The sequence below is a fragment of the Argiope bruennichi genome, chromosome X2 (assembly GCF_947563725.1).
Source record: "Argiope bruennichi chromosome X2, qqArgBrue1.1, whole genome shotgun sequence".
Classification (NCBI taxonomy): Eukaryota; Metazoa; Arthropoda; class Arachnida; order Araneae; family Araneidae; genus Argiope; species Argiope bruennichi.
Genome location: NC_079163.1, coordinates 87522668 through 87547573, shown reverse-complemented (window position 1 = coordinate 87547573; position 24906 = coordinate 87522668). Strand labels below are relative to the sequence as shown.

At 27.4% G+C, this 24906-nt stretch overlaps 1 protein-coding gene across 1 annotated transcript in view; it reads right to left on the bottom strand.

Moving 5' to 3' along the window:
- Positions 1-860: 860 nt before the first annotated feature.
- The window catches only part of LOC129960429 (L-asparaginase 1-like), a 77702-nt gene continuing 53656 nt past the window's right edge, over positions 861-24906 (bottom strand). The window contains exons 8-14 of the mRNA XM_056073854.1: positions 18102-18287; positions 13586-13699; positions 10229-10339; positions 9177-9272; positions 7804-8051; positions 7605-7704; positions 861-7511 (exon numbers count right to left, since the gene is read on the bottom strand). Coding sequence (XP_055929829.1) covers positions 7350-7511; positions 7605-7704; positions 7804-8051; positions 9177-9272; positions 10229-10339; positions 13586-13699; positions 18102-18287 — 1017 coding nt within the window. The 3' untranslated portion in view covers positions 861-7349. The remainder of the gene's footprint in view (positions 7512-7604; positions 7705-7803; positions 8052-9176; positions 9273-10228; positions 10340-13585; positions 13700-18101; positions 18288-24906) is intronic.

Here is a 24906-nt window from a genome sequence, read left to right as displayed (position 1 = left end):
CGGGAAAACCCCATTCCCATCTATCGGTCTGCCTGCAACCTGAAGCAGCGTATTCAGTCAGTGCATGACAATTCCATTAATGACGAAGCAGGAGTTGAACTTTCATAGGATTTATTTTCACACATATATGGACACGGACATTTCTAAGCTACTACACTAACACATCATAACACAAAAGACGGGAGAGAGAGTATGTACATGTCGCCGCGTCGGCGTCTCGAATACATCTGGTTAGGGGAACAGAATTTCCCCTTTTCTCCACCGGAGGGAGTCAAAACTCTAACACAGCGAATGCACTGCAGTGTGAGGTAGATACATTTTTTAATATAATCTATTTTTGTAATGTTTCCGTGAACATTTTTCCATATAAAATTGTAACGTATTGTTTTTTCCAAGAGTGAAGTTCTCTAACCAACAGTGCATTTTTTTGTAAGGCATGTTTGTATTGAATTTAAGAAAATATCTATGCTGCTTTCTTTAAAAAACTGCTTAGTGCAAATTTCACCAAATTTCTTGTTTCTATGTTCATTCATTCTCAAATTAAACACAAAAGACAGGTTGTACTTCATATAATACACTGACCTCCAAAAGATAAATTAAAAACATATCTTTAAAATTATGCAATTAACTATATTTCTTGTTTTAAGTGTCTTTATACTTCATATAGATTATTTTGTAGTAAAAATTCTGGATTTTCTCATTTTTGTGCGCGTTGGTTTTTATCATGCAAATAAATCATCAATTTTTTTTAAAATTTTAAACTAACAAGAGTATTACTTTAGGATTTATTATAAAAAAATTATCAAAGCAATTGTTTTTGAAAAGGATTTATTGTTTAACAAAATGTTATACCCTATGAATATCACAACAAAAGTAAACCAGATAATTTATTACTAATAAGATACAAAATTCAATAGAGATTCTACGTTTTTACAGACCCAATTACAATTATTTTCAACTTAAAAATATGCTTATTAAAAAAAAAGGGGGGGGGGGAGGACATTCTTTTCTGAGGCAGATTCTAAGAATGGCATAGTTTTAAGTAGAAGATGATTGGGGATTTAAAGTGGTGATGATGCATTATAAATGACAAACATGTGCCTTATGCTTTTCTTTGTAAAATTTGATAATATATTATTTCAATTAATATACCAAAAGGAGAGGACATATATAGAGCATATTTTTTTTCCTGTAATGAATATTTATGAGCTTTTTAATGTAAATTAGTATTGATGTTTTTTAAAAATTTATTTAGTATTGGAACAGCATTATAATTGCAATATATGCTATAAAAACATCAAATCCATTCTGTAAAATATCATTATGTGAATAAATATATTGTATCACCTTTTATTATTCGTCCTGTTTTTAAAGGCAAATGTTTATCCTAAAGTCAAATTTGCTTGAAAATAGAAAAGACTTTTTAAAAGAAATTGATTCTATATTCCTTTTTGTAATGGGATTAAAAAAATGTGAATATAATAAATCCATCTTTAATAAAATATCTAACTTAATATCACATAACTACAGAGAATCAAATTATACTTTAGTAAAATATAAAATCAGAATTTACATTAAAAATAACTGATGAAACAGCATTTGAGAATATCGGAAAAAGTACATACTTTCAACAATGACATAGTATGAGTAACTGATACCTTGGGCATGCAGTGTTTTCACCGTATTTCACATCAATATTTCTGTTACTATAAACGGTGTCCGGGGTATAGCATTATAGTTTCGTTCCCTTAATAGTGTGTCTATACCACTTTTAAAGTAAAAAAAAACGTTTTGTTACTACTGTAAATACTACTGTAAATAAAACTGGTGCCTGGGACATTTGCACCTACAGCACTTGTTTTCAAATAAACTTTTAATAATAGCACATTTAGAAATTGATCCATTAAGACTAAGATAAATTTAAAAAAAATGTATATAATGTCTCTACATTGTCCCTTCTTTGCAGGTCTTTGAATAGAAACAAATGTCCACAGCAAGTTACATTCAGAAACTTTGTAATTAGTCAGTCCAAAAGTACTTTTGAATGAAACTGCTTATCATAAATGAGATTTGCATATAATGATACAGAAATTTCTTTTGTTGAAAACAATACAATATATATGTTCCAATCAATGAACCATAACTTGTTCTTTATATATACAGTAGAATTTCAAATATAATTATATCAATTAGTTACAAAACAAATATTATAATATGCAACAGCTTATTAAAATAATTTTAATACATGATTATTAACTTAAGAGACACATCACTTTGTTTTAGTTAAAAGGACAAAATATAAATCTCAAACTTTTCACAAATTGATCAGTGATACATATAGAAGGAAAATAAGCATTAAAAATGCATGCTTTTATCAAAAGAATCTAAATCAAGGAGTTGCTCTATAGCTCTATCAATATTGATGAAAATATTTCAAAGAAACTCGCATTTTATGAAAGCATTATCAGACGGTCATTTAGTGTTAATGAAATCTTGATGGATTAGTATTCTTTTATATTTGCCTCTGGTTGTATATGCTTCCAAAAAAGAAAAAAACCCTTTTCAAGTAAAAATTATATACAAAAGTAAATAAATATTCTAACAAAAATTCTTAACAATACATAATATATTCCTTTGAAAAAAAGAGTGAGAATATGAAGAATCACAACTAGTTTTACAATGTATTCATAACAGTGAAAACTTCAATTCGAAATATTAGTTTTGTTGAATACATAAAAAACCCCCCATAAAAGTAAATTTTAACAAACATAAATGTTTCTGTACAAAGAAATAAATACATAGTTACCTAAAAAACACAAAATAAAACATAAAATATATCTAAAAATGTAAAAGGCACACAATATTAAAAATAAGTTATGATTTTATACTGTATGAATTTTGCAAACACATAGTTGATATAAAATGATCGTTTTAATTTCAAAAATGCACGAGAAACAATCTACATAACCACTGAACTGAAAATAAGCTTGTTTTATAATTCAGGAATTCTAAAAGAATTTACTTTTTAACAGATACTAAGAAATGATTTCAAAATTGAATACAACTACATAAAAACAAACTTCAAAATTATGCAAAATTAGGATACAAAAATTAATTAGACTTTTCTGCACAATTTATTTATAAAAAAATGAAAAAAAAAAAAAATGGAAAAAAATAATTAATAAACAGTCTTGACTTTATACAGCTTTCACTATTTATAATTGCTTAATAAAAAATGTTTTATAGTATGTGAATATTTAACATATAACTAGATATGCAAGATTATATTATTAGATAAATGTTTATAACTTCTGCAGCATTTTTGAAAAATTATCCATGCCAAAATACATTTAGAATATTTTCATAGAAAATTCAAAATGTCTTTTTGTGTGTTCATGTTAAAAGCATATATGTATGATTTGAGCAGTTATCATTATTAAAAATCTCATTAGGCTGAGTTTTTTGTAATTTCACATACACTATAATGTATTGAAACATGTACAATAAGTGCTAATGCAATTAATAAATTAGTTTACAAGCAATAAAATTTTAAATGTATATGGAGTTTATTTTTCATTGTTTTTTAAATTTTCTTTAAAGTGCCACAGTTTAGTTGCATTATATTATTCCACCGGATGTATTCAAAATTGGATGATTCATTATTATAACTTAAAATAATTTCATTTGTCGAAAATCAAACTAATATAATGGCATAGGAAAGCAGAAATTTATCAAGTTCTTACATAATTTCAAACTCAACAGGTTAAAGGAAACGAAATAAATTGTTGATTATTTAAAGCAAATACAAAGTTATGTTTAATAAAACATGTGCTATGTAGAAATTTATAAACACAATGTATATTTTATAAAATTAGTACTTCAGTAAATTTCATTCTTTTCTTAAAGCAAATATCTTTCATTCATATATTCTTTAAAATTTGCATAAGAATTTCATACTGAGACATTTTTAAATAGTACGGTTCAAAAGTACCTGTAACCATGCGAAAATATCAAATGATTTTAGATTATAATAGCTAGGGCGTAATTTAAGAAAAACGTGGATTAAACTTTTTAAACTTCTTTATTACATTTGAAAGACTTTATAGCAAAACTTCTATTAACATCTTCCATACGCGTATTATTTTTATCCTATAGGAGCCAAACAAAATATTCTTTTGGAAAGTCTTAAACTTTTGACAGGATGGTATTTTGAAGTGTAAATACAGTAAACAGGTAGTCTGAAATATAATGATAGAACAATCAACACATTCAACTGTTTTCTGAATTGAAACACTGCTGGGTTTTTCTTTTAACTTCTCAACAACAAAAAATCAACTAAATTTTTTATTTTGTCTTTAAGATATAACTAAGTATTTTTCCTTAAGATAATTCGAATACACTATTAATAATATTAGATGAGATTTTCTTTGAATATATTATATCCGAAGCTTAATACTTGGACTTCTTTAATCAAGAATACTGGCAGAGTAGAGTACCATACTTAGATTGGGCACCTTGAGATCTTTGGATAACAAATGCTTATTTAAATTTTATGTGCTTTCAAAAATCGAAAAAATTTCCTTTTTTTTTTCTCGTTTATAAAATAATGTATAACTGCTGGAGTTGTAGTCTAATGTAAATTTGAAGCTGATAATCATGTTATTAGTGGATCATAGTGTTATTTAAAGTGTTCATAGAAATTTTATCATTCCAAGTCTATTATAAAATTAGACTTCAAATATGACCATTAAGAATTCTCAACATAATGATATATTACATTCCTGACAATAGTTCAGGATTTTATATTTTTTTAATACAATCTATATGCTTTTCATATTTCAATCCATTTACTTAACATACAAGATGTACATAAATCTCTAGTCTAATTAGAAAATTTTTAACATAAAAGTAAATTCAAAACTTTTTATGACGATCAACTAAACTCAAAGATATTCACCACCCCTGAAAGGGAGAGAGAAATCAAAATATTCTTCCATGGACAGAATTAAATCTTTTTTTTTTTTTTTGTCGATTTTCACTTTTTTTAATAGTGATAATAATTAAAGTTTCCATACATTAAAGTTTTATCAAGCATGTTGTTTATGTAAAATTTTGTAATAAAGAAATCATAAGAATAGATATATTAATTTATCATTAATTATCAAGCCGAATCATATGACAGATAGATAAGTCATAGATTGTCATTCAGTGATGCATCATGTCATAAAAAATGACCAAAAAGTTCAACCTATTAAACTAAAAGGGAAGAGAAAAATAGCTCAATTCTGCAAAACTATGTAGAAGATACAATACAAAAATACAGCAGCGCGATAATATATTTGTATATTACATCAAGCCAAAAATTGAGTTTTGACCTATTTTTGATTTCCAATATAATAGCAGCTCAGTTTTTTCAACCCACATGTTTTCTTTACTAAATATAGCAATACCCAATACATTTAGAGCATCAATATTCATTTGAGCAAATTACAGTAATCACCATATGGCCCTTATTAGAATATATGCTTCAGAATATGGATTGAGAAACCAACTACATAAAAAAAGATTACACAGCTATCAGCATGTAACAGAATAAAAGTAAGTATTATAAATTTATCTTCTGCAATGCTAAGGATTAGATATTTCTACTTTAATTTGTATTAAGATTTAATATAAAATCGCGAACAGTAAAATTCCGAATATTACTTCCCATGTCACATTTACAACCAAATACTTAAACAGTAATAGGGGCATCTATAAAAGATGCATGTTCGGAGAAATTCCACAAATTTTTAGAATTCATTATTGTATGCCTAATATTGCAATGAAATCAAAATTACTTTTATATTATATCGAATTATCCATGAGTTTTCAATGAATTGTTAATGTAAATTGAAATAAAAAGGTAACAATTTAGTAAAAAGGGAAAGGTAACAATTTAGTAACAATTTAAAAAAAATAGGGAATAATTATTTCTCTATATGTCCCTTAGCTTTTGAAGTCCAAATGCGCTCTCATTTAATGTACTTACAAAATAAAATTATGGAAATTCATTAGTAATATTTTTTATTTTAATAATCTTGTCTTTAATCTAATAATCTAATCTTTAATCTTCAAATCAAAATGACTGGAATTATTACTTTCTTAGGTATAAGCCTTGCTGAAACAGCTAGGGAAGTTAAATTATTATTATGAAGGCCATCTGACGAATGATAAAAAGTATTTCAATTCATGACTGTTTATCAAACATGGGAGTTTACTTTAATTCCTTCACACAAATATTTATGCAATCGTGCTTTAATAGAAATGAATTTGATTGGCTTAAGACAACCAAAATGCTTTTCCCAAAATAAAGAAATACAATTATTAAATTTATAAATATAGTATAATCGAAATTTGAAAAATACCAAATGAGGCCGAGTGCAGATTATCATAATGCTTTTGACAGATAAAAGGATAGCTGACTTATACTTCAAAAATCTACATGTATATGTTATTCTTCATAGGCAATAAAATTACAATGCTACTCATGCTGAGGCAACAGAGTTCATAAACTTTTAAAAATGCTAGAAAATGTAACCTGAAAGACCTTTGAAAAAGCAGCATTATAATGAGGATTCTTAACATGCCATAGAAGATGCACGCTGCACAAGCCTCAATTATGATTATATAATTTCTTTTCTAAACAAATTTACAATGTCTTACAAAAACATTTCTCATAGTTGGTCTAAAACTTTCACATTTATATCTTGTCATTTTCAAGTACTCTTCTCTGTCCTAATTGCTAGGCAAATATTAAAAATACATTTTTTAATTCATCGCATATCGTAACATGCCATCAAAACAAGAGAGAAGTAAATTAAAAATAATTTTTAATGTAATTTAACTTAAGGTATCTCATTTCTCAGATATATTTTGATTTCCTACTCAATTGTTTTGCCTGCAATTGAGGTCATTAAAAGAATAATGATGCTCAGTCAGATATAGATAAAGTATAATAATAACAAAACACTTTTTTCATTCCTATCTTCTTCAAATTACTTCCCCTTTTAAAACTTGACAATAATTTTAATCTGTGTGTTGAACGTTTTCTTAATCAAATGATTTGTATTATAAATATCGGAATAAAATGGAAGGTGCAAGAAATTTATATATTTTTAACATTAGGAGTTATTGAGCAAATATTTGCACCGAAATTGAATTTAAAGCAAAATCCCAGAATAAATAAATACAAAGCAACAACGAAAATATCTTACAAACTTTCAAGCTGGAAGTTGAAAAATAGTCTTCAGTAAAAAGGCAATTTTCTTTGACTAGAAGCCTAAAATTTGAAATTAAGACTAAAAACCTTATTCAGAGTTGGAAATTTTTCCTAAAATTTCCATCAAACTGTCATGTTTTAAAATCTTAGCAATATCACAGACATTGTTACCATAAAGGTCGCGCTGAGTAAAATTTACTCCATGTTCCAACAAAAAATTAACAGCATCTTCATTATTCATTTCAACAGCCTAAAAAATAAGAAATGATTTAATAATTAAAGGAAGTTTATTATAACTACTACAAAGATTATATAATATAAAATGCAATTCTTTAGTACTCACATAATGCAGAGCCGATCTTCTTGTAGTATCAATTTCATTTAGATCTGCACCCGCCAAATACAAAGATTCAAGTCGACGCAAATTATTATCTTTTGCAGCACTGTGCAGTGAAGAATTTGGAAAAGTTATTATTAAAAATATAGCAATATAATGGGTACATTTTGTTAAATTATATCTGAATGCAAAATATAATATATACCTGCATATCATATCGGCTATGATTGAAGATGGCAAATTCAAATAACCTCCAGCCTTTACAAGAAGTTTAATTACTTCATGATGATCATTTTGAACTGCATTCATTAATGGAGTCCTATGCTCTCTATCTCTCATATGAATACTAGCGCCATGTTTAAGTAGATATTCAACAATGGTTATATTTCCGTCGGCACAAGCTATATGGAGAGGAGTTCTATAATCGTAATCACAAGCAGAAAGATATGCACCCTGTAAAAATATGACTTTACAAAATAGCTCCATTTGCACTGAAAATCAATATTAATATTATATGGAACAATGTATATATATTGAAAAACTCCAGTAACCAAATTTCTGTTCATCAAATATATTTATTAATCATAATTAAAGTATGTATTATATCTAAAATACCTTACAGCTGCTGTTTCTATCCATGAAAATTGCTCTTTCAATCAAACATACAGGAAATGTTTTAACACATCAGAAATTTCTAAAAGCTTTTGAATGAATATTTTATTAAATCAACCATAGCATTTTTTAAATATTTAATATACAGAATTCACTGAAATCAACTCAAATTATTCATGGCATTATTGTAAAATATTTAAAAAACATATAACGGCCCAGACAATATACAATCTTTTATTTTATATAGATTACATAATCCGAAAAAGCAGATTTCAGTGTTAAATTCACAATAGCTGCATACACTGAAACAGTGAATTCTTCTATAACGTTTTAAATAAGTTAATTGGTTTGAACATAACATTTTTAAGTCCCCAAATTCAATGTAGTCAAAATATTAAACAGCTGTCTTCACTAGTCATCTAAAATATGTTTAAAATAAAGAGATTATCGATTGAAATCAAAATTTATCACAAAAAAACAAGTCGGTAATTAGAAGAAAATGTCAGGAGTCTATTTTGATTTATCTTTTAATGCATTTCAGGAGACTAATTTTTCAACGATAATAAAGCTTTGAAATTAATAGAATTATAAGTTTAGAGGAAACAAAATAAATTTGAATTAACCAATAATTAGCATGAACGGAGCTGGGATTTCATATGTTTGATATCATCTTTGTATGTTTGAAGTAGTTTTATATAAATTTCATTTAGATTTTAAGATCTTTCTGAGAAACTACAAATCGACTGATTATATTTCAAATTATAATTCATAAATTAAAGGGATCAAGAGAGCAAAAGTACTTTAAAACGGATGAATGAAGACAAGAAAGAATATCAATATAAGTCAATCAATATTATTTCAGAAAAACTATATTCCAATCAAAATTCCAGTAAAAACATTTAAAATTTCCCTTCTCCTAGAAATAATATTTCCCTTTATTATAAAATTTATTGTAACAATACTTACAAATTGTCTCATTATTTCAAGTTTCTCTAAATTTCCTTCAGATACAATACTACACAATATAGCAGGAGAAATAGCATCTCTTAAAGCATCCACTTCCTATTAAAACAAAAACAAAAAAATTATTTCAGCTTCAAAATAATTTAAATATAAAACTACTGATATTTCAAATATACACATAGTTTTTAATGTGAAAGAAAATTCACAAATAAATAATAGGACATACAAACTAAAATAGATTATTATTGTAAAAAATTTTGTTACTTGTGTATTAATATAGTTGTTTGCCATATATCATCACAATTCAGCTTTGAAAATCTGAGTGCCAGTTAAATAAATTTATTTATCCATGATGAAGGAAAAATCAAATGTTAAGAATAAATATCGCAACTCAGAAGTATAAGCAGTTACATTATAGTAAATGAGGCAAATAATAATAGTTAAACATATAACATGATATTGATATATATGCTGTCGAGAGAATCATAGGTACAAAACTAATTTAAAATTTCCGTTACTGTGCTAACTTTCATTAGTATTGAATTATTTTTATTGAAAAACTGAGCTGAAAGTGAAAACATTACAAAACGAGAAATAATTAAAAATCAAGTTTATACTATTTAAAATAACGTTAAAAATGCAGGAATTATTATTATTATTTTGCTACATACAAGGTAAAATGATTGCAATAATTTTTTATATATTACTTTAAGGGCGAATTATGGAAAATTTAGAGAATCAGAAGATGGATCAATAATAGAACTGCACTGAAAAAAAAGCATTTTTAACTTTGGAATAACAGTTACCACAGATAAATTTCTTACTTTATAAATTATATCACTATACATTTGAAAATTATATTAAAAAATTAAATATTCATTGCAAAGGATTCATTTTGTTTAAAAAACTTCGTAAAATTTCAATTTTTATTCTATGCTTGCAACACTAATAATGAATTTATTGCATGATATTTTTAAGTAAAAGTGTCAGTATACAGTTCATTATCAGTTGGTTTGAAAATCATAAAAGTAATGCATATGAAGAAAATAGATTACCTCTGAAGAAGACAATCTAAGAGTTTTGATGACGGCAGTCACAACATCTATGTCTTCAAATTTCATGTCTTTATAAACAGTTAGTTCTCCTCGTAAATTAGCCTTCATCATCTAAATAAAAATTACGACTGACATAATTAAAAGTAGATAGCATTAAAAATCACAAAAATGCTCCAAAATCAAAAGGAACCACAATTAAGTTTAAACAATATTAAAATTCATTTATAAAAGAAATACAGCATAAATAATAATTATGACACCAAAAGTAAAACAAGACAAATAATATGAACCATAAATAAATTTTTATGCAAAAACCTAAACTTCGGCTAGAACCAAATTGCAAAGAAGTTCGATGAGCAACTATAATATCTCTTGACATCAGAAATAGAGAAATAGGAATGTTTTAGTACTGAAATTTCAAATGAAGGTTGCTATACTTTCAACGGATTACTTAAATTCAAAAGTCATAAAAACATTAAATAGGCCCTCAAACTTCTTTACTACGAAATTATCACAAATTCTACACTTGGAGAAATATTTTTTAAGCGTAAAAAACTATAATTCCGCAATCCAAAATTTTATAAAAGAATGAAATATTAATATATATATTGGAAATAGTTATTCGTTTGATTTCATGGAATATTTGCTTGTTATTTGAAACTGATAAAACCTGCATATATCAGGTTGTAAAACTACTTGCATTTTACTGTAGAATAATCGTCATCATGTTAAGTTTTTCTAATGTGTATGTGTTCGTATGTGTCAATTAACATACGTAAGAATCTGTTAACATAAAATTAGGGATCGGGAAAAGTAAAGAGAATGAAATTATATCTGAAATTTACAATGCTGTTACTACACGTGAATAAAATAAATACTATTATTATTAATTAGAAAAGCTAAGAAAACCTTTTAATATCCAATTTGTTGATCTTTCTATGATAGAATTTATTAAATTTACTAAATCAAAGGTAGCATATTTTTACTGATACGAACTAACTAGTTTTCCCAACATATTTGAGAATTTTCTAGACACGCTGATTTTAAAAATCTAAGAAACATTTGTAGCACAATTCAAGTCATTAGTACATTTTTCAGCAAAATAATATGATTCTTTTCAGTACACAAAATGTTATTTTTTTTTTTTTAATACAAATTAAAACCTCTGCCACAAACTTCAAATCTTTCATTTCAGAGTCAACAAATGGAATATTAATAAAAGTTCTAAAAAATCATAATGGGTTTCGGCATTACAAAAAGGAGGTAACTTTTCTTTTTAATGTTATAAAACGAAAATGAAGCACTTCAAACTAGTATAATAGAAAGAATCTTTTTTAGCGCTTATCGAGAAAATTAAACATTTTTAGGTGGCGTTTTTCAAAACTGAGCACTTTTAAAGAGCTTAAAAGTGGTTTTTCACATTTAAGTACTTTTCAGGCTATGAATCCCGTGGATTTCGGTCGGAATTGGAAAGAAATCTATAAATTTGGTTATAATTCAATCTACCGAATTTCAACCTCTAAGTGAAAGCATGCTTGAGTACAGTGTTCACAGACAGACAGACAGATATAATGCCAAAAATATACAGACAGATATAATGCCAGTTTTATTAACTCATAAAACTCAGAGGCCTGAAACGTAGAAATTTGCCAAAATCTCGAGTTCGGTTTTTTTTTTTTTTTTTTTTTTTTTTTTTTGACGATTACAATACATTTCTCTATATTTCGTATATGAGAAGGGGGGGGGGGAAGGAGAAGAAGAAGAAAAGAAAAGAAAAAGGGGAAAAAAACTGACAAAACAAAGGTAATAACAGGGGGAAAAATCATTTGCCCGTGCTTCAAGCCCAGTCGGCTCGAAATGAAGCTTTGATACCTCTAAATTCATAAGGGAGACAGAGTTACTTATAGTTTTAAATCAATCAATCAGTTGTGTGCACAGTGGATTTTCATTGTCAGACGACGATCAGCCCAACATTTTTCTTATTTGTTGATCCATATTCTGTATTCTCCTCAAGTTTTTACCTACCCCTCACATTTTCACTGCTTACCGGATTTTCTGAGTGAAAAAATAAACACAGAGTATTGCACTTTCAAAGTGAAAAAGTAAATTTAATAAAAATAAAAATGCAGCCATCAAAAATAATTTCAGATGCTGCAACTCTGTAGCCCTATTGGATCAGTTGCCTCTGAAATAACGATATATATTGTTATTTATGATGCCTCATTTACTGCAATTTTTGTTACTTGCTTAATTTATATAGAAAATATATTCAGTATGTTTATAAACTTTTATAGGAACTCCCTATAACTGTTTGAAGATTCAAGATTCAAGAAATCAATTTATGAAAAATTTTTTGCCTTTTAGCTACTTATAGAGAGTATTGCAACATCGACATCTTTCTTAATATTAATGGTATCCCAAAAGGAATGTTTATGTAAATTGTCTCATGTATTTAGTATTCAAATTATGAAAGAAAAAAATGTTATATTTTGCACATGCGCGGTTAAAATTTATCTACTAAAATACTCATATTTCGTCGAATATTTATAAAATTAAATGCATTATAATATTTCAACAAAATTATTATATACAAAACTTAAAGAACATATGCTATACATTTTTTTTAAAAAAACTGATTTCAAAAAAAAAAAAAAAAAAAGCCACACAATTTATGATTTTTTTTAAAAAAAATGATCTTTTTCAATATGCTTGCTGTTTTTATGAAAATGTACTCAAGTATTCCGCACAGCAAATAAAATCATTGATGTTATAAAATATTGCGAGTTTTTTGAGAAACGGGAAATGCAGCCACAATCATTTTTTCATAAATTCCTGGTTGATCGCCTAAATACTCTCACGCTGAATCTTCAATGTAAAATGCGAGCTAAAATATATTTTGTACACGGTCTGAAGATATCTGGAAAATGCTTACATCTGAAAGTGTTTCGGACACTTTTGATCGCATAGTGTAGTTATGGAGTAGTTTCTTGAATAACGTAATAAAAAGATTTTATAATCTATATAAATATCTTTTCTTTTAAGAATATTAATGTAAAACCATGACAATAAAAACCAACCAAACTTTTGCTTATAAATATTAAATAAATAGAATTTTCACATAACTGTATTTTTGTCCCAATGCCGTATATTTAGCACATTAGACACCGTGTCACAGGGCTGTAATTATAAAATTTTTTTCCTGATATTAAGATCTTTAAAGGAGGGAACAATTTATTAAAAACGTTTTATGCGTTTTAAACGTTTAATTTTCTAACTGCACAACCGCATTCCTCTAAATATTTAAAATATAGCAAAACTTCATACATTTATCTAAATAATATTTAAAACAGTACTCACAGTTCTTTTTGTTTGAATCGTCCATTCTTTCTTGCTAAGTACATAACTTAACTTAGTTAAAGCTGCTTCAAGTGTCATATCAGATCCAGGAACTACACCTACATCAACAAGAGCCTGAAAATAAACATTTTAATCATTTTACTCCATGTACATTAGGGAGGAACGAAAAAAATCAATTTTTGATTTTTAATTTGCCTTTTGGTGCATATAAAATAAATTATAAATATTAAAAATATTGGAGTAGGTCTTGAGGTGCGGCAAGGACGTTAAAGTTTCATAAAAAATGAAATTTTTGCTACATTTTAAAAGTTTTTTGACGAAATAATCAAATTTTGATTTGTAATAACGAGGAAAAGTTGATTTGGTATAGATAAGATAAACAAAAATTATAAAAAATATTAGACTATATCTTGAAGTGCAGCAAGGACGTTACATAAAAACACACTTTTTGCAACTTTTTAAGGATTTTGCTCGCCTCAATTATGAAATAAAAAGCTTTCATTATTCATTGTCATATGAATAAAAGTACAAAAAGAGTTTTAGTATTGCAGTGGCATGGCACTGAGTCGTCGCCGTAGCGGTTGTTATTGAGATAAGGCGGAGATTTGTCTGCGTCCGGTGACAAGAACAGAGCTGGTTTCAAATCAGTACCTTTGCCGAGTTCAGTTGAGTTGGCGTCTCCCCTCCGTCTATTGTGCAACTGATTAACGTAAATGTTTTTTTTAGTTTGTGCTTGTGTGCGTTGCTGTGAGTAAAAATGGCTCAGTCTAAATTAGTGAAGACAAAACAAATATCGGAGTGTTCTATTTTTGGGAAATTTAGGGATTTGCTTGAAGATGAACACACTACTGACGAATCTAGTGCTACTGTTATATTAGACATAACCTCAAAATTGCTTCAGAGAAGGGTCCTTCTGTAAGTGAAATATGTGACACTTTAGTTCCCATAATAGAACAAATATGCCCGAGAGCTTCTATTCCTGTTGCTTCTAGTAAAAGAATTTTCACAAATGTTAAAAACTTATCAAGCTAAATACAGGAATTTATTAAAAGTCTAAAAGCAAAAAATATTCAGATAAGTTTAATTTCAACCTCACAGAATTTAGAGAAAAAGTTAGACGGCGTATTTTTTATATATAATGCTGACTTGTATAAAAAAGGTACCAGTTATGGACTGTTCTAAACGATCAACGCTCTAACAGGAAAATGGTTATATGTAGTTAATAGTGATATTGCTACCACAAGCACTTTGAGGAAGAAAGAAGCAAGAAAGAGGAAAGAACTACAGATAATAGTTAAGTTTAATCAAGAAAGGCAAAAAATACTAGGGCATCAGAAACGATTACTGGCGACAATGACAACGCTAAAGAACAACAGTGTTCTTTGCAAAAAGAGGCAAGCCTACCAGATCTATCAAATAGACAAGAAGCGATAAAACTACCAAGTGCCTATGCGATTTAATATTAAGTTAAAACTTGACACACAGAAAGCATCCGAAGCTGAACTAAATAGGATAGGGGACTTGGTTATCGACTTTCCCTGGCTTCCTTGTCACATGCAAGCAGTGGAAAGAACTGTGAGACTGTTGACCGAATCGGCTCAAAACGTTCTGCGGTTCAATCGCAAGAGAAGGATACATAAGAGCAAAAATTGACTCACTTGTGAATATGCCAAAATTGAATTTAAAGAAACTGTTTAATGTGGCAATAAAGTAGAAACAAACATTTTGCAGCTGTAACATTTGTAATCATTAAGGATACAGAAGTAAGAAACGCAAAATTAGACATAAAAATATTTTTTTATTATTATACTTTGTAATTAATAATTTTTTCCGATTGTAATGCTTATATATGTATTTAAAATCATCTTTTGTAACACTATATGAACGAAAAATTCATAAAAATATTTTATGAAAGTTTGCAATTTTTTTTACAAACTTTAAGCTCTTTGAGGCACCTTGAAATATTGTTGTAGTGCAACTAGAATTTTTTTATAACGCCCTTTTTAAAAATTTCCTTTTTTTTTTTTTTTTTTTTTTTTTTTTTTTTTTTTTTTTTACTAATTTCAAGCCCTTTGCGGCACCTTAACATAATGCAATATCGCAACCAATTTTTTAAATATTGTTTTTGAACCTAAAAGCAATTTTTCTGCGCTATTACCAAAGTAAAATCTAAGAACAAATTTTAAAGGCCTTTTTTCAAAATTTCCATTTTTTTAGAAATTTTATGCTCTTTGGGGCACTTTAAGATAATGTAATATTGCAATCAAATGTTTTAATATTGTTTTTAAACCTAAAAGACAACTTATCCGTATTATTACCAAACTAAAATCTAAAAAAAAAAAAAAAAAAAAGGCTATTTTCGTTTCATCCTAGTGTACATGTACTGTTAGTGAATATAAGAGAAAAAAAAATTATTTATATGTCATTAGCAAGCACTGAAACTATATATGTCTAAATATTTAATTTTTTTATGTAAAGCTTAAAGAATAAGTGTTTTAACATCATTAAAAATGAATCTAGGTTAGAAGTATACACTCTATTCAATAAGTCTTGCATCAATAAACGCTACATTAATCGAAATATTTTTTTCTTCTTCAAGTAATTGAAAAATAATGCAGTTTGACACACCTGCATGGTTGTGTTAAAATCAGACGGGAATCAAGAAAAGACTACCTATTTTTGTTTTAAATATTAGATTAATTTTCATATGATTAATACTAGACAGGAACGAGGGAAAGGACTCATCATTTGACCTTGATAAAAGCTAATAAACATAATACCCAATATGAACTAATTACCGTCTAAATTTTAAATCCAGCTAATACGAAAATTTTCAAGTTATGACATTAATTATCAAACAGCACCTCTATAAGAACAATGATTCGTTAATTATTAAATCGTAACTGACATACAAATACTACAACATTTAGGTCCCTTAATAACTTGATTACTGTTCACCAATGTGTAATATGAACAAAGGGTGAGTGAGTAATTCTTTGGAAAAGAATTATCACATCGTAGGTGCAATGACAATGAAAGAGAGAGAGAAAAAAAAAAAAAAAAGGAAAACTGTAGCAATGGTTTGTTAAACTGCTGAATATAACTATAACAATAAACTTTCATTTTAATCGAAAATTAAATTAAAATTATTTAATTATAGTTCATATAATACATTTTGGATAGCTTTTTAGCTTCAATTGCTTTATAACCTCCATATCTCAAATTATTTGCAATTATTAATTTCCAAGTAATATAATTTAAATCTCGAACAAATATTCAAAGTAGATAAAAACTTATATCCAAGTCTTGTTTTTTATATAAATTATTTATCAGTAATTAAAAATGGAAGCTATATAGTAATTAATCAATGTAGTAAATCAATTACAGGCAAAGCAGATTTTTTCTCTAAGACAATAAGCTTAATTCTTAAGTTTCTTCTTTGTTATAATAACCAGTTTTTATGCTAAACCATTTAAAACACTAGTTTAGGATTTCTGACTAGGCAGCTGTCTAGGAACGTTTGGTTGAGAAAAGGTCACAATTAGATCAATTAAAAAATTATTTATTTGGAAAATAGAAAAATAAATTTGTAAAAAACACATAATTCAATTAAAAAATATTAGGTCTTAATAACACTTTTAGAGTATAATTGATCAGATTCTGATCTCATTACGTTCACTTCTTTACTAGAATATTTATTAACACCGATACACAACATGCTCCACCTTCTGTCATGGTGTACACAAGGTTCAGAGAACATTACATAGCTTTCAAAATAAGATGATCAAAAGAAATTAAGATTGTTTTCTCAGTTCTCATGCATGATTCAATTAAATAGATTCTTTGAAACCAACCGGTAGTCATTTAGAAATAATTAAAAACTAATTTATTAAACTAGTATTTTGTGCACGTTTAGAAACAGAGATATATGAAAGCTTTGTCTTCCAATTAGGCTTATAAGGCTTTGGATCCTAGCATATCCAGTCACTGACAAGACTTCAAAAGAGTAAGGCATAGAACTTGAAGGAAAAAAGACGAAGAGTGTGTATGGGTTTTTCAATTTTGTTACCTTCTATCTGATTATAAGCTTTTGACCCGTGAACCAACAGCCTTTAATAAGATCTACCGAACCAAGATTTAGCAAGTCAAACTTAGGTATTCATTTAAAAAACATGTAAAACGAATAAAATCCCATGATTTTTCATCTAAGAAGACACGGAAATCCCCAGACAGTGATTTGTCATTTTAGGAGTCGTCAAATTACCAAAAATTACGAATCGGATCGAAAATAACAGGTAATGTAGTTTTAATTCAAATATTTGATTACAGCGCTCTACATTCTGCTTTATTAAAGAAGTTTTATTACTTTTTATTTATTACTTATTATTAAAGAAGTTTATTACTTTTTCTGAGAAAAATCAAATAACCCTATGAACAAATAATACCAAAAGAAATTATATTTACAAGTTGTTTAAAAGATATTGTACAAGAAATAAATTCATATAATTAGATATACCCTTCCAGTTTCATAGGACGGATCCACTTGGCCAAGAGAGCATTGTGTGCAGTTTACAATTATGACTCCTCTCCGATGTGCTCGTTTCAATTCATCAAAAAGATCCTTCCTTTGTGAAGGTCCATTTCCAGCACCATATGTCTGCAAAACAACTCCTTCGATTGGTGGACTTAAGAAGGCACGAACCTGTCAATAATAAAAGTACAATTTTTATGTATTAGTATCTCCCTTTTTCCTAACAATAAATACAAAATAACAACCACCACAAATGACCAATGACGACTACTCAGCTTCGAAATTAGCAATGTGGCGAAAATTATTTTTTAAGAGATTGTATTAAAAAAAATTATGTGAATATGAAATCATAATAGTATCAGAGCCTTTCTGCTCACACACTTCCCATTTCGCGCAGTCAGCTCGCCATGCTTGTTCAAAAATGAATGAGATGCTTTAAATTCAAAGAGTTGCCTTTTTCATCAAATCAACCAATCAATTGCGTGCGCAATGGGATTTCATGATTGGATGAGGAATCATCCTGATGTCTTATTTTTACGTTTTTATTGTTTTCCTCCATTTTCGATGATTACCGAATTCTTAGAATGACAAAGTAAGCACAGAGAATAGAGATCTCAAAATGTGAAAGTCTCAAAGTGAAGAAATGAGATTAAAAAAAAGAAGAAGGGGAAAAAACAACCTTATTTTTAAAAGTTCAGAAGTTGAAGCAGCTCTGCAGCCATAATGGACAAGCCGTCACTGCAAATGACACTTAAAATACATTATCAAAAATATTCCCCTCTAACTAAAATCATGAATGAAAATAATTAAAATTTTCAATAAAAATATAAAGCAAAACAATGGTTTTAATATATAATTAGACTTACAAAAATTTGATAAATAGATTACCATTGCGGTTACTTAAGAAATTTTCACCTCTTGAGATATATATTATAAAAATACATTACACCAGAATCATTATGCAATGTTTCGTTTAATTAAAGATTACTGCTACACCAAAGTTCTTCATTCATTACTTAAAAATATAATGGGTAAATGGAGGTTTCTTTATGCCCAGTACTGAAAAAAAGAAATCCTACATTTGGCTTATCGGCTCAATTCAGGAGAATAAAGCGTTCACTTTATTAATTTATAATTTTGATTCTTTAAAGCATCATATAAACTACCCGATTTGCGTAGGCGAAACTTGAATTTCTTTACAAAATCTTCTTTATTCTCAAATTTATATTTGGCAGTATTTTTATATACTTGTTACTCAGCTGCTTAATTCATTTATTATCTATGAAATATAGCATTTTAAATGGGTTATATAAGACTATTTCTATAGATCATTCGTATATATATTTTAGCGATTCTGAGTATAATTTGCTATTAAGAGAACAACGAATGAGCTGTTAGAAGTTGAAAACCTGACAGACAAACAAATTAGTCTAGGTAGTCTCTGGTCAAGGTATATGTGATTATTTAATATAATAGTAACACAGAGTTTCGTATCTTTTTATCAACAGTCTCATTAGCCAAGAAATTTCTCAGGACTCGTTTTCCGACATAGCGACGTATCAAACTTGGTTCAAATGGATAACCAATTAGATTAGCTGAAATATAGAAAAATAGTGTTAAACATGAAATAAATGGCTCATTTATTTCTTCCATATGTAATTCAGGTAGGCAGTATAAGGAAGCTGAAAATTGTTGAAACATCCCCTACTCAACAGTTAAGTGACAAATTTCAAAAGGGTATTTCTTACTTGATATTACATACCAAATCAAGTTTCAAAATTTAAATCACAATGAAATTTTATAGGAGGCATTTTTCGTGTTAATTGAAAGGTTTTAAAGGTTATCCTATTACATAATTTTTGTCTCCTTGCCCCCCCCCCCTTTTTATCTAAAAATCAGTATCAGTAATAAAAATCATAAATCTCAGATCATAAATTCTCAGCTACCTTTAGAGAGAAAATGCAACATAAAGAAAATTTTAGTACACAAAGAAACAACTAGAAGAAAAATTACCGAATATTATAACTTTCAAAACAATCCAATTTTAGCATAAGTCAATTCCTCCACGCCACCACTACACATACATACATACATGCACGAATAAAAACAAACATTAATTTGTTATATATTCAGCGACTTCGATACAACTTTCTATCTCGGTCACTTGACTTCAGCAACTGCACGTAATTAAGAAAATAGTTCATTTAATTATTACATCGAAATTTAATTGTCTAAGTCAAGTTAATAAGAGAATAGGTTACAAGTGAAGCATAAGGTATAATCCGTCAAAAAATATCCGAACATTTCTTATTATTCGCAATTGTAAAATTCGAATCACATTTCTTATTGTCACTTACTATTCGCAATTTAATGTTAAAATCAAGCAAAATGAGCAATTTGATTCAGTAATGTGTTTATTTAAATACGGATAAATCGTATTTGCGTAAGGATTGTCTTCATCTTAATTTTTATTTCATCTTCAAATTTTCAACCGACAATTTTTATCCTCCATCTTTTTAACTAATTTCTCACGTTGAGAAACGTCCGAATGTAACATTTTATGTAATATGACGCAAAATAACCGTATATATACAAAAAGAAAAAAGATCTGAGCGGTTACCTCATTATACACGAATGTAGAAAATGGCCATTTTTATAATTCTTTTATTTACTTTTCACATTCCGTTTGATGATTCGATCATTTAAACTGGACCTTTCATCTGTTCTTCAAAAGATGAACACCGAAAGAAACAAACCCAGAATATTTGCCGAAATATGAATCTATATCTACATATTAATATTTTTATATTCATTAATGAAAATTTTTTAAGAAAATGAAATATTTAATATTAACAAAAATTCTTTACTTTCATTTCCTGACCAATAAAACAATCTTTTTATAAATCTGTTTGAAGTTTACATCCTTGTTACCAAGATATATAAATTTAAGAAAAATACATATTTATTATATCATTCATATATCTTTACATTTCATTATACCTTTCTTTATATGTTGTTTAAATTTTAAAGTAGTATCAACTCTTTTGAAAAATTTAAATATTTGATATAAAATAAAAAATATTTCATCAGAATTGTTTTTAAAGAAGTGAAGATAAAAATAATAACTAGATGCTTGCTATGAAAAACTTCTTAACGAATGTAACGCAGTTTTCAAAATGAAGTTTACACCAAAAGAAAATTAATATCAATAGTAAAAAATTTTGATATTGCGATCGTAATGAATTTTTGAACAATAAAAAGGGCAAATAATGACTCATACGGCTTTTAAAAATGACCAGCCGAGGCGATCTTGTGGGAAGGAGAAAGGGATATCTCGACCGCCACTCTTAGGAAAGCATTACAGAACCAAAAAATTTGCATATTCATCTAACCTTTTAAACGCGATGAAAGGACAAAAATAAATAAATAAAAACAACATACATTGAGCACCATTTATCTATGCTAAGCTAATGAAAATAACACATTCAAGTCTAATGACAGTCCAAAATCCATTGCAGATTTAAGATTTACTATATTCTCATTTATTTCTATTTCATCATATTTTTACAATTTCGTTCAAATAGCTTTTTTAAAACTCCGTTTTATTATTATCATTATTAATTTAGAAATCCAGAACTTCCTTGAAATTTTTGCAATCTAAATCAATTCTCATCTTTTCTGATAGTTAATGTTCAAAAACAATATCATTCAAATGCTTGTAGATCGATTATGTTTATTGAAAAAATTGTTCGCTTCTCTACCATTTATATTAAAACTTTTTTTTGAGAAGTAATCAATGACTATCAATACTTAATTATTAATCTAAATAAATATCCAAAAATCTACTTTATTTCCTGTTTCATTTTTGCAATATTTTCCTTTTAGCTAATATATATATTCACGCTAGCGAAAATGCCGATATTCAGCGGTTTTATAATTTCGTTGCATATCCTCTGAATTATAGATTGAAATTTTGCGAAGCAGTTACTTTTATTCGATCATTTTGTGATATAAATTTAATAATTAAAATTATAAAACATTATTTAAATTTGAAAAAAATGCACGATTTTCATCTGTGTTAAGTAGCAGTTAGCATTAAATGGAAAACAAAAATTACTGCAACTGATAAGTTTTATCTAAAGATGTATCAAGAAAACAAAAATAGATGTATGAATATTAGAAGACCTGAATTTCAAATCTCATAATTCGATGTCCATTTCTTTGAAAAGTTTTAGATACATTCGAACAATTTTAAACTAGAAAATTTGAATCAGCATTCCAGGCCATCGCCATTTTTTAAAAATACAAACAATGCGAATTTTAATATGGAGATGACCCCATGCATAAACAAAAATTATATACAATTTTAGAGATAATTCTTCAAAGAAAATAGGAGGACAAGGATAAAGAGGACACAAGGTGCGTAGTGAGAAACTGCTGCAAAAGTTAAGTACTTTTAAGCACTTTTTAAGTACCTTAGCCGAAAAAATTAAGCATTTTTGTATATGGTAAACCTGCGCATTTTCTAAGCATATGATATTTTCTGTTTTACAATAATGCATAGTTTTTACTGAAAATTTTTTTAAAGTTAATTTTAAATGTGTGTTCTCTAAGTTTTAATATTTATTTCTGTATTTGCACAATATCTTCAGTTGTAAAACAAATTATGTCTTTTTGGTTTTTGACAAAAACAAAAAAGATTATAAAAAAAAATAACAATACTAAAAAATAAGTCAACTTTTATAAGATTAACAATAAAAATCTGTGATTTTTTTAATATATTTCTTAAAATTAACAAACTACCAGTTTACTTAGTTGGATACATCATTTCTGAAAATGTCAACAATGATGTAAAAGCAGAACATGACCAAACAGTTTATATTTTATTTTTATATATGTAACAACAAATAGGTTTGATGTAGCTGAAATGGAAAGTACAAATTTCCTTCAGTTCTAACTTGCTATGTTTAGAAATTTTAGTTACAGTCTTATAAAGCTCTGAACAAAATATTCCGCAATGGTTATCATTTATAAGGGAGGCAAAACTGTCATGAAATTGATGATAATACAATGCCATGTTCTAAATTAGCTGTAAAAAATTGCAGAAAAATGTGATTATATATTTTGCGAAGAAATGAAAATGCTTTAACAACTTCTAGTTTTCAGAAATAATGGAAATAAAATAAATTTCTATCTATAAGTTAAAAAAACGAGTCAATTTTGCGGTTAGAAGCAAAATTAAAAAAAAAAATGTTATTTGAAGCATTTTTAAAAGTATTTTTTGAAGTCTGCACGAGACAAAACTCAAATGAATAATGGTATTCAATGAACTGCTTAAAATTTTGTTAAGTTTAAATAAAAGCAAAGAAAGCATTTTTCTTTCTTTTATCATGACTTTAACAACGATAGAATAATGCGACCAGACGATTCGAAGCATTGACACTGTTTTGAATTTCACCATAATAAAAATTATTATTAAAAATTGTGTCCAAAACTAATTTTTTAAAAATTACTGAAACAAAAGAAAAAAAATGCATTCATTCAAACAAAATTTTTATCATTGAAAAGGTCTATATTCAAACCTTTAAAACGTCATTAAAATAATTTTTGTGAGATAATATGCTTTGATGTTATGGTGAAAACACGTTAAAATTTTGTTCCATTTTTTAAGCTTCGAATTAAAATTTTGAAAAATCTGCGTTTAGTTACCCTCTAATATCCAAAAAATAACTTCCCAAATTTCATGTTCCTAACTTTTATGTTGCGCGTTGCTGTCTCAATTAGGTCAAACCTTTAAATGTAAAGAGAGATTTCATTGGGGACATAATTTCTATAACAGTTATAAAAAATCGTTATAAAATTATAGTATCTAAACCCTGTAACAGTAACAGCAACTTTCTATGTGAATTATATATAAAAGTACATGTGAAGACACTATTTTTGATCATTTAAAAAAAAAACTTTCAATGATTTCTCAAGTTTAATAATAATAAAAAATCCTCGTTTTCTAAGTTTCAGAAAGCTATTATTGAATTTTTAAAATTCAATTCTTAATTAGAAATTGGTTAGGGAAGGATTATAGTGTATTAACAGTAGTCTCGGCATTGGGATTGGAAAAATCACATTTAAAAAACTTGGTTCCAAAAGCGATCCACCATGTATGTGGGCCAGGTGGATCATTAATTTATTACATTATCATATGTTGAGGTGGCCTGGATGTTTGGAGAATATTCTACCAGGCTCAGATGTTAACCACACCATCTCACCATCACCTAAACTAACCACTGTATTGATTCAGAAAGGGATGTCAATAAAAATAAACTGAGCTAACTGACTCAACCAGGAAAAAGTTTTCTTCAAAATGTATTTTTATTATATATTTTAGTTTGTCAAGCTTAAATTTACTCATTCTGCAGAAATGCATAAAAATAAATAAATACAATGGTGATCATCTTCAGGGTTTGGTATAAAAAGATTCTTTTGCAGCTTTGAGCTGCAGAAGGTGATGATACATTTTTTTTTTCAAAAGCAGTTCTGATATATAAGATTTCAAATTTTAAAAGATTAAAAAACTTAACATTTTTTTACATAAGAAAGATGACTGCATTAGTCTTCTGTTCAGTGATTATGGTATAATTTTACAAAAAAGGGCGAAATAACTACACAAAATTAAATAGAAGTGCTAATCAGTTTATTTCTTTGAATCTATCAGTTAGTTTATTTTGAAATGATAGAACATTCACAATCAGCGATAAACATTTTTTATAATTTATCTTCCAGAATTGTGTAG